This window comes from Meleagris gallopavo, chromosome 14 (assembly GCF_905368555.1).
Source record: "Meleagris gallopavo chromosome 14, MGAL_WU_HG_1.1, whole genome shotgun sequence".
NCBI lineage: Eukaryota > Metazoa > Chordata > Aves > Galliformes > Phasianidae > Meleagris > Meleagris gallopavo.
Window position 1 is genome coordinate 8533963 of NC_139417.1, and position 11880 is coordinate 8545842.

At 44.1% G+C, this 11880-nt stretch overlaps 1 protein-coding gene across 1 annotated transcript; it reads right to left on the bottom strand.

Annotated features, from left to right (window-relative positions):
- Positions 1 to 1637: 1637 nt before the first annotated feature.
- Positions 1638 to 11453, bottom strand: ARF4 (ARF GTPase 4). Its single transcript, XM_085235918.1, has 6 exons — positions 11143 to 11453; positions 5991 to 6071; positions 5362 to 5471; positions 4061 to 4132; positions 3455 to 3580; positions 1638 to 2590 (listed from the first exon to the last, which is right to left on the bottom strand). The coding sequence occupies exons 1-6, from the start codon at positions 11207 to 11209 to the stop codon at positions 2504 to 2506; spliced, it is 543 nt and encodes a 180-aa protein (XP_085092044.1). The 5' UTR covers positions 11210 to 11453; the 3' UTR covers positions 1638 to 2503.
- Between the last annotated feature and the right edge of the window lie 427 nt (positions 11454 to 11880).

The window sequence follows — 11880 nt, forward strand, 5'->3', positions numbered from 1 at the left end:
CGCTCATTTGTTATGCTACCTCCTCAGCTGGCATTAAGAGAGAACAAGCATGCTGCTTTCCCTTCTCTAACCAACGGTGCAGAAAAGGAAAGAGCACTGTAACAGCATATGCCTCTGACTAGCTTTTTAGGAAGGAGATTCTTTCTTTTACACTGACTCCCACCTTACTGTATAAGCTGTAGCCTTCAGCCCCATCCCTATTTTAAAATGAGGCTGAAGATCTTTACTACTTTGATTTAGTAAATCGCTCATTTTATAGCAGCATTACAGCCTACAGGCAGGCAAAGCCAGACACAGTGACCCTTTGCAGTATCAACTGTTATTTACATGCTGTAACAGCAGTGGCTAAACACAGCTTACCTAAGCCAAGTTAGGTTTTAAAAAGCATTTTAAAGAATTAAACCAGAATTAAAAAGACTTCATCTCCCTATATGAAAAATAATGTTTCCTTCAAGGTAACAGTCCTCTTTCATCCATACTTTTTGTATTTAAAGTCTACCTCTAACCTCTGTCTCAGAAGAGGCATTTAATGTGGAATTTAGTGTGTCACAATTGTTTAACTCACTGTAACTACCACTACAGCCCACCTAACAGACCAGCCAGCTCTTCTGAGCAAGGCATTCCTTCTAAGGTTTATTTCAAGAAGCTGCTTTACCAGAAACACACTTATTAACAAGTGCTGATCCAATGCACAGATACATTGACTTCTGCCAGTGTGTATTCCACAACTTATTAAAGCTACAAGCAGAATGTTACCTTAACTCTATCTCTTGGGTTTCTGTTACACACCAAGGAGAGTCACTGACTCATTTCAAGAGCTCTGGAATTTCCTCCAGTTATTGATGCTCACAGTAACTGTTTCCTAGAAACTTCAGTCTCATGGGTACAGCAGAACCTGCTTGGAAGTTGCTCTTAATTTAAACCTGCTTGAGCTTAGCAAACTTTGGCACTGGGATTGCTTGGAGGAAGGACAGCAAGATCTGAGCTTGTAGGACACGAACTGAGGTCAAATCTGCCATGAAATCATACTTCAGCTACCTGAAGACAATTAAGACACAAGATTGAGCTGTTTGCATTTGTTTAACAGACAGAAAAATAGAAAAAGATTGAAAAGAGTTAATTTAAGCATTTTGAAACCATGCCAGGGAGGGAAGGGACACAGCAGCAACTATATAGACCTTATTTCTGGGGGGTGCCCATCACCATTAACACAACGTTGATTAAAGCCTGTTCAAGTGTTTCACTTTTCAGCTAACCAACCTCCTCCTCCTGCTAAAAACCAAGTTGTTTTTAAGTGCAGAAACAACTACAAGACAGACATGCATGCTTCTCAGGCAGTTTGTACTTGTTTTATTACTGTTTTTGTAACTGTTAGTATTTTCATATCTGGACAACTTAAAAGGAATTCTAGATTTACAACTTCAAAAGATACAGAATCATAGGTCTTGATGACAACTACTCTACTGCACTGTATACAACTCTGCCCACCTTGTGCCCCACTCTGTACAGCCCCAAACAAGTGAAAATGAGATTTACGTTCACATTCAAGCTGCAATGAAGCTCAGTTTATGGAAAATGAGTATGTGATAAGTCACAGCTCAACTACTTAAAAATCAAGAAGAGCATACGCAGAACAATACATTTTATCATTTTATTAGGAATAATTCCAAGTGGGTTATGAAGAAACTAATCCATTGAGTTTGATGAATTTTCCAAAATCTCATTATGAAGATATGTCCACCAACAAACAGTAAAACTTCAGCAGAACTATTATACACTGGGCAAAAATAGTCAGGCTGATACCAAAAAGCAACATGCAACATAAAAAAAAAAAAAGATACAATATAAAGGAAGACAATCTGCTGAATATTAAAAACAACCTCAACATGAGCTCTTCGCAGCCAGCACAGAACTATTCTACCCATCCAATCCAATTCTCACAAAGGCAAGTTGGGCTGATGGAACCCAAGGATTAATAAAATGTTCCTCAGTGCAGTGGATTTGAATAGTGTTTTAGAGCATTTTCTGGGCGGGAACAAGCAGTATTAGGAATTCTTTTTGGCAAGGGAGACAAATAAATATACGGAATGCTACATTTTTAAATCAGCAGACTGTCTGAGGAATGAAACAGGGCATCAGTAAACTAAAAGTAGCAGGGAGAAAAAATTAAAACAATTTATTGGGGCTCAAAAAAAAGTATTCAAAACAGATCTTGAAGATGTCACGATAACTATATTCAGGCATTTAGGCTAACAAGGGAAGTAGAATCAGAAGATACACTTTTTCCAAGTTAAGGAGATTTTTACCCAAGCATATTGCTACCTTTGCAACATGTAGCTCGGTAAACAATAATTGGCAACAAAATAAGTTGAAATGCTGTAATATCCTGCCCAAAGATCAGTTCCAGATATTGTAATAACCAAGATGCAAACTAATTTTGTTGTAACAAGCCTAGACCACTTATATCAAACATGTCCCTGGTGAAAGAGTCATCCAGTTTGAGTTAGCGTTTTGAGAGTTCGTTTGAGAGCCAGTCAAGTCCCTCATACAGACCAGTTCCTTGCGTAGCACAGGTAGCTTGGACATACCACTGTTAACACAGAACACAGACAGAAAGAAGTTTACATACTGACAAAATGCAAACTAAGTTATCACAGTATGTGACACTCAGACACAAACTCGAATAGTGCTCTTTAAACATTGTTTTGCACCCCAGAGTCAATACTGAACAGAGTATTTTCTAAGTTTAGAAAAAAGTATAGACAAAGTAGGTAGGGTTTACACATCATCCAGAAGCTCCATGTGCCAAAATACATTTTAGTGCATCAAGATGAAAAAAACAACAAACTGCCACTTGTTTTATATGTGAAAAACTAGCTTCTGTTTTGCAAGATTGCTCTCCTGGAAACAGGCATGCAATTATCAGATTTAAGGGACCTCTAGGGCATCCAACTACATATAAACTTGATGTGTCAAACAAAATGAGCATTACACAAGGATAGATAGTTTATGTGAAGCAACCTTGTATCTCAAAGGGCTGTACAGATGAGATGTAATTAGTCAAGAAGCATTTCATTTCCTCGCATCTTTGTTGGGATGAGAATACACAAAGCATTTTGTCCCTGAGGAGAAGTGAGCACTGGGACATGAGGCAAGCCTCCCACGCTCCTCAAACGCTGATGGTTACATTTCAACGGCAGGCTGGAACATTTCTATTTTTCCAGAAAAAGGTGAGGGAAAACACCTGCAACACGCTGCTGTACACACTGAATTATACTTCTAGATCACCTGTTTTAAAGGAGGATCTTCAACTTTGTCCTACAGAGTTTAATAGCAGGTACATGCATCTCTCTACAGAAAAAGGTGAAAACTTCCCTTGCTTTAAAGGGAGATTAATTCTATGATATCTAATAAAGCAAGCCACAGTTAGCAACCAGAGAAGTTTAGCACTTACAGTTCTGTTACGCAGGGACTGCAGGCCTAGTTTATCGGTCATCTCGCTGATTGCCATGGCATTTGGCAGATCTTGCTTGTTTGCAAACAGCAGCAGCACTGCATCTCGCAGCTCATCCTCCTGAAGCTGAGAAAAAACAAACAGCCATGTTACTGCATTAGCTCAGTTAACAACAAGCACTAAAGAAACCTAAGTACTGTTTTAAGCATAATCTGCTTTTTCATTATTACTCAAGTCACTGGATAGTAAAATTCATCCTGTACCCCGCAGAAGTTCTAGCAGAACTATTTTTCAATAAGCAGTTTTAAGTTCATCAGGACCTTGCTGATGAAACTCTCAAGTATTTATTAAAATACCTCCTGCATTTTTCTTAACACTTTATGAAAGATTCTCACGAGTAGTTCTTGAGGGAAAGCTTTCTACAGAGTTGCAGCTACTACACGATGCACTAAAGCTAGAACTCCCTGGTGCATACAATATGCACTGCAAAAACTTCCTAAACATGCTCAGGAATCTGATTCATCCTAACCAAATAGAAAAAAAAGAACACCCAAAACTCACCCAAACACTCAAAGATATTTTCTTTCAGAAAGTATCAACACTTACCATTTTCTGCAGCTCATCTGCTGCTTCCTCGATTCTCTCTCTATCATTGCTATCCACCACAAAGATGAGGCCCTGCAAGAAATTAGTCTGGCTTGAGGAAAGCAAATCTCTTAGAAAGTTCTTTTTATCCTGCTCAAGCAACACAAGATGTCTGTCTGAACATCTACACAGTGAGTATCAACAGCAAAATTAAGCTAGAACTTTTAAGTTAAAAAAAAAACAAAAACCCACAACATTAATTGGAAATGTCAGTTAATATATTGGTGTAGGAATCATTAATTTCAAAACAAACAAAACAAAAAGCACAAAGAACCCAACAAGGTCTCCTAAACTAACACTTCCCCTTCCCTACACCTCCCTTTTCTCTCAGCATTACATTAAATGCAGCACAGGAATTGTAAGAAGTGCTTCACCAAATGTTTGTACCAAATATTATTTCTAGCAGCATCTGTGTTACCCAAGTGAACCTCTCACATAAGAACTGCTTTCTCTGTCCATTTTTATTATTCTCTTGAAGACAGCAGAAGCAACTTTAAAAAATATTTTCAGTCTGGTCCTATTATAAATAATTATTATTGTTATTTCAGTAGTGTTAGCTGCTTTTTGTCTGCCTAGAGCTCATAGTTTTCTGCACCCAACTATCATATTTATTCTGCACAGACATGTCTTGGAAACAATTCTAGATCCAACAGAACAAAACGCCAAACCTCACCACTAAAGTTCCTCCATATTAGTAAGTGATTTATCTCACTGCCTGTGAGCCAAAGGAAAGAATTACATTTACACCACCAAGAATGTCAGTAATTATGTCAGCATGAAACTGCCACTTCCTAAGCAATGGGTAGTAAGATATTAAAGACACTTTTAGATACTCTGCATGTGTTTTAGATATGTAAAAAATAAAAAAAAACCTGTATGTTTTTGATGCTCAGTGAAGGACTTTAGACAATAATACTTCTTGTATAAATCCATACCAGTTCAGATAGATCAGCAAAGCCCAGCTAAATTGTTCCTTACAAACTAACAGCTGCTCTGGCTTATTACAGAATGCTAACAGATTCTTAGGACTTTGCCCTCATTAAGCTACACTCACCACTAAGCACTGAAATCTTCAGGGTAAAAAAAAAAATAAAATTAAATGGCTTTAAAAGAATAAAGCCTGGGTATCCCACAGAACTTGAGAAAGATAGCAAGGAACCCTTCTGAAAGGAAGAGACAGGACACAACTTTTGATAGATACTACAGCACATAACGAGCCTTTACAAAATAGGTTATAACCACTGCTATTTTAAAACTCTTACCTGTGTATTTTGGAAATAATGCCTCCAAAGAGGTCTGATTTTATCTTGACCACCAACATCCCAAACTGTGAAGCAAATGTTTTTGTATTCTACCGTTTCCACATTAAAACCTAGAATAAAAGAGTCCGTTAGAAATAGTTAGCGGTAACATGACAACATAATTCCAATCCTGTTAAAGATAACTTCTCAAAGTTTGACTTCTGACAAGTGAATTCTGACAAGACCTTTTATATCTTGGGAGATTAAAAAGAAAAGTCAGTTAGACCCAAAACACACCACGTTTGGTTGAAAGAGCCTCTCAACCACAAATTGCTGAAGACTCCTGGTGTTAGGGCAGAGCACTGCTACCTAAAAGGCTCCTGTACCCCTGAGCATCAGCTGCTGGCTGCTGTTGACAGGACTCCTGTCTGGGTGTATCTTCTGAGTGACACAGAATGAGTGTTACTGCCATGGCAGTGCCAGATTATGTAAGCTACCCTGAAGCTGCTCTGTTTGTCTCCATCCCTAACCCGCTAACAGCAAGGACAGCAAATTCCTACACTCTTCAGAAGCCCATCCCTACAGCACAAATTTTGAGCAACAGGAACAAAGATGAGAATTGATTATGAAGACATCAGAATTTATCTTACCAATAGTGGGAATTGTGGTGACAATTTCTCCTAGTTTCAGCTTATAAAGGATAGTTGTCTTACCAGCAGCATCCAAACCAACTAGGAAAAAACAGAAAATTTTATTTAGTTCACAGTATGAACTCAATTTCATCATTTCAAAGAGATGCTATTTTAAATGTAGAGTATTAGCTTTGGTTTTCTTTTTTTTTTTTTTCCCCGAGAGAAAACATCTGATTGTATTCTCTTAAGTCATTGTTGATACACTACCACATATTTTGCCTTATGTCCTCTACTCAGCTCTGAGAGAGAACTCAGGCAATAAACAAGCTCAATAGCACATCTTCATCCACAACTTACAGATTCAGAACCTTCTAGTCATCTTCCCTCAGATTTGTGTTACTTGAGTTTTGTCATTCTTTCTTAAAGTTCGTTTTTTTCCTGGAGTGTCAGGATGGTTTCAATGCCTCACAATAATCTACCAATAGAACATCACTTCTAACCAAACACACAGCTGCTGTTTAGCACTTAACCAGGGGAATATCTCACTTGATGCCCAGCTAAGGTTGGTTCCAAGCACACCTGAAGCAGTGTGAACAGCACTGGAAGACACTTCCATTTACCTCATTCCACTCACTTTGATTTATCAAAAGCACAAGCTACGTGAGGCAACTCTTATCCTTCCCCTCCACATATATTCCAGGAGTTGAGAGCTCTCACCATGACATCACTTCTGCAGGCTGAGACCCACCAGGATGCTTTCCTTAGCCAGGTCAGGCCATCCTTACTGAAAGCCTGCTGCACTGCCATTTGCTCTTCACTGCTACAGCCAAAGTTAAGCCAGCTGTTTTTAAAGGCAAGCTGCAGGGTTGATATGCATTCCTTACCAAAACTGGAGGCCTAGAGGCATTTTTTGAGAAGCATCACTAACACTGAGGAATACACTGTAGTTTCATACCACTGTTCTTGCAAATACCTATGACACTTCAGAAAACACAAGAGCAACTTCAAATACTGTTCTTTATGGTACTGCCCTATGTTGAGTGCAAGCACCTGAAGAAACAGCAGGTACTAATCACTTACCACAGCAACAGCTTCAATAAAATGCCCATTTGTGGCAGTAAATGTTCTGCCCAAGCAAAATAAATAAATAAATAAATAAAATCAAGCCTTCACTTGAAGAAATAAATAATACTCATACAAGAAGCCAAATGGTATCCTTGCTTGGTAACACAGTTAGGTGCCCATGGTAGTTTCCCACTCAGTGAGCCCATACATAAGTTCTGAGTGGCTGCTGAGTCGACTACAACCGCTCCTTAGTGCTGCAGTAACATGAAAGCAAAAGTCACCTCTTTACTCAAAATGAAACCGAACTCATAAGACACTGCCTTCTTCTCAAAGCACCGAATGCTGTTACAGGAAACAACTAGAGAACCTTGGTGCTCTGTAGCTCAGTGCTGTGAACACTGTTTGACATGCAACTGCAGTTGTTTGGGGTTTTTTTTTGTATTATCATCGTGAATAAGAGTAAAAATTAGATGTTGTTCTAATGACCAACATCACAGAGCAAGAGGAAAAAAAACGCCAAAAAACAAAGCTCCCTGAGGAGGAATGGACCCCCCAAATGCTCAAACTAAATTAAGATTTTTAAGCTCCCTGCTGTCTAAGCGTGGGTCTCTACTGGAGCCAAACGTGCTTAACAAAAGCTGAGGACCCCAAGCGCAGCTTCAGAGGAACTTGTGGATCTGGAAATCTCCAAGCATTAGCATTTTCCCTGCAACAACTAAGTGCCAAAGCTCTTTAAGGAAACTCTGAAACCCACAGGTACTCCATCTAAGCTGAAAAACTATGTTTTAAATAGCGCAACACTTGAAACCCAGCTTTCTTGTTACGTAGCAGATCAGCCTCAAGTGAACACCTCCAGGATGCCTGGATATTCACAAGAAAGCAAGTCACAGATGTGCGTCGTATGTGGCAGATCTCCAGTATATGGATATGAAATAAATAACCAAATTACAACTAGACATACTCTCAATTCTTTCTTCTCCTCACCCCTAGCCCCAAAACCACAACAGTTATCAGCTGAACAACACAAGACCCATGAAAACTGCCAACAAGAGAAAAACGCCATTATCTACAGAATTAGTTCAGTGTATTTATGTGTTGCAGCAGAGACGCAGATAAATGCGTAGAGATACAGATAAATCCACTCTGCTCCTGCACCAGAACCTCCTGCTGCCCCAGCGGTGTTGCAGAAGATACATGAGCTACATGAGCACAATGCCCAGAGATGCTGAGGCTCATCCACAACTGTAGTGAAGCTGCTGGACTTTGCACTGAGGCAGGCTGAGTTACTGATGGGTGTTTTCTTGTTACTTTCTTCTGCCAAAGGCTGCTGTCTCAGTGGTGGAGTTACATCTGCATGATGCAAGTCATCAGAAACTGACACTTTTAGCCAAGTAAAAGCTCTTAGCTCTAAATAATCAATAGTTATCAACAGCAGGGCATCCATCTGGTCACACTTATTTCAGTTTATTGATGCCCTTTATAGGACAAACAGGTTACAACACCAAATTTATGTTTCGAGCCTCTAGGAAACATTTCTTTTGTGGTCCAGCAACTTACAAAATTGCTGCCTCATTTGTTTTCAAGAATAAATACATTTACATTTGTACTGGAACATATGATGTCAATCTGTGAGTTACGTCACGTAAATTTCATGATACAGAAGTTACTATCAAGATTAAATCCTGAAGTCTTAAATCTCCAAATAATGTGAACTTCCAACCCTAGATCTTCCCTCTAGCCCACCATGTCAGCCTAACAACCTCCACGTGGGCATTACAACAGTTGTACAACTGCTGTACAGTTCAAGTACAAACGGGAAGCACAGACTTGCACTTATTACAGTTTAAGTCAAACATCCTCTTCCTCCAGAAGGAGAATTTACATCTGCAGCACTTCCAGCTGCTATGAAAACAAGTGCAGTTCTAAGGCCTTCACTCCTTAGAATGCTTCATTTACAGCCATCAACCACACTTCTAAACATCAAACTTGTCTTCCTCGCTGTCCCTGGGAACACCTCCCCTTCATCACATCAGTTCCTCAATACCAGCTTCCTGCCTGGATCCTTGGTGACTGAGTACCAAGCTCCTGCAGGTACCCTAACACAAACATCCATACACTAAATCTAAAAAAAATAAAACTAAAGAGAATTGAGGACTGACTTTCTAAATGGAAACCCCATCAAGACCAATACACAGTCACAGATTTCAGATAGTAGAGAGCACAGCACGTTGCTGCTTCCAACATCAATGTTTCCTATGACCAGAGGAGGAAAGGCGTGGGGGAGGGAAGCTCCTACCATCTTTAATTGATTCATAAAGTTCACAATACATCAAATACTGCTTAACAACAAACAAATTTGATAAGTCCCAATTTAATAGAGATGGTTATTCCTTCACTTTTTCACTTTTCTTCTACCTTGACACCAGATCTCTCAAATCTTTTCTTCATCCTTTAAGTACTACTATTTCTCCTTCAGGTTTGTGTGGATAACTCTTTGGGGCCCAGGAAGGGCTGATTCTCAACACAGTTTCAAGAAAATGCACACAAAGAATGCCAAAAGAATGCAACTCTACCGTGGTAGCAAAAGAACAGAAGATTGCTAAGTAGTTGTGAGCTGTACAAGAACACACTTTACAAAGAATCTGGCCTTCCCTCACTACTCAGTATTCAATAATTACCTCTGCATTTGAAGCTTCTGAGTAGCTATTATCTCAGTTACCACTCACAGAACTACAGCAAAAGATAGCTGGCACAGTACTGCAGAGGGCACAGTGAGTATCATTCCTTTTTCAGCACATGAAGCCAGGAGTGAAGACTTCTGCGGACATACACATGTAAGAGTAGGATGAGGAAAGGTTTAAGTCAGTTCTAGTGTTCATTCAGACATTTTCAAGCACTAATATGCGATGCAGAACGTTATCTTGAGGTTCTTTTCTATGTTACATGTGAATTACACGTTCTACAATACAACACTCTGCTTCTCAACAGCCAATTTAGGTCCTGCACAACAGCCTCCTCATAGCACAGCAAACGTGTTTCCTCTTACACTCACCAAAAGCCAGGAGCAGTCTCATGCTCTGATCCAGCCTTACACGTGAATACACTAAAAGCCCTGAAATCAAAGATGGGGAAAAAACAACGACAAAGGTGCAGCTGAACCGGCCAGAAGAAACGCTACTCTGTAAGTCACAGCTAAGCTGGATCTGAACTAATTACAAACCAGTGAGGAAACCCAAGCCCTCGCAGGCTGTTCTGGTGTGCCTGGCATTGCATGCCTGCTTTCATTATTCTGTGGCACGCAGTTATCAGACAGCACCTCCCGTCGCAGCCGGGCTCACCTGAAGGTCTCACACCGTTTAGAGCCGCAAGGAGAGCCGGACTGCCGGGCAGAGCCAACACCGCATGCCGGCAAGTTCGGCCAGCTCCCCGCTCGGGGCGCAGCGCCGGCCCACGGAGCGGCCGAGGAACGCTTGAGGCGCGGTGCCGCGCAGCTGCGGGCACACGCAGGCCGGCAAAGCGGAGAAGGAAAGGAGGAACGGAGGAGGAAGCGCGGAACGCGGCGCTGCCGCCCGTGACCTTTTGAACCGCGATCGCCCGGTGGGAATCGGCCTCCACCGCTTCGTCTGTCGGGCGGCGCTGGGAACGGCCGCCCCACAGCGGGTGGCTCGAGCCGAGCTCCGCGAGAAGCGCCGCGCGGCCCGGCGCACGAGGCACGGCGGGGGCGGGCGGCAGAACAGAACGGGCCCCGAGCGCCGCGCCGCAGAGCCCGCGCTTCCCGAGCGCCGCCGCCGTCCGGCCGCCCCGACCAAGCGCCCGGATCCGCCGCAGGCTCGGCCCGGCCCCCCCACCTCTGCTCGGCTCTCCACTCCGGGCCGCAGCGGCAGCGCGGAGCCGAGGAAGGGGCTGCCGCTTCCAGCCCCATCCCCACCTTCTCCTCCTCCCGCGGCCCCTAAAGGAAGGGCACGGCACGGCACAGCGCAGTACAACAGCCTCCCCCCCACCCTGCTCCGCTCCCCGCCCCCCGTCGGGCCCGGCCGCAGCGCAGCACGGCACGGCAGGCCGGCGCGGGGCCCGGCAGCTGCAGGCCCGGCCGCTCGGCCCTTACCCATGAGGATGCGCATCTGCTTCTTGCCGAAGAGGCGCGAGAAGAGCGAAGAGATGGTGAGGCCCATGGCGGCGGAGGAAGGGTAGGCGCTGCGCCGGGTTCCGCTGGCGGACGGCTGTGCCGAGGGGCAGCGCGCTGAGCGTGGCGGGGCTCGGCGGCGCCCACTTATAAAGGCGCAGGCGGCGGCGGCGGCGGCTGTGTGACCGAGATCCGCGCTCGCTCGCTCTCTGCCACGTCACGCTCGCCACGGCCGCCCCGGCTCCAACGCGGACAGAATCGCGTCACGCTCAGCCACATCCCCTCGCCGCGGCGCCGCCCTCCGCCGCGCGGCCCAAAGGCGGCGAGGACTGCATTTCCCGGCGGGCCCCACGCCGCCTCCCGCCTCGCTTTCCGCTCCGCGCCGCCGCTGTGCACCACGGGAGTCGTAGTGAAGTGATGGGAGTCCCTCCCATCGCGGCGGAGCGCTGCCTGCCGGGAAACGCGATCTGCGCCGCGCCGTAGCGCTGTGGCGGCCGAAGCCGGGCGGGGCTGCGGTTGGTGCCGGGCCGGCGGTGCGGCTGACGGAGCCCGCCCTGCCGCTGCGCCGAGCCGCGGGAAGGCGCGATACAGAAGTTGGGAGTTTAGGGCAAAACGGCCCCGGAGAGCCCTCCCCTCCCGAAGCGCCCGGCAGCACGCGGGGCAGGCGGTAACAGCGGCGTCCCTCGGTGCCGTAAACGTGGCTGACAGCAGCGTTTTTTC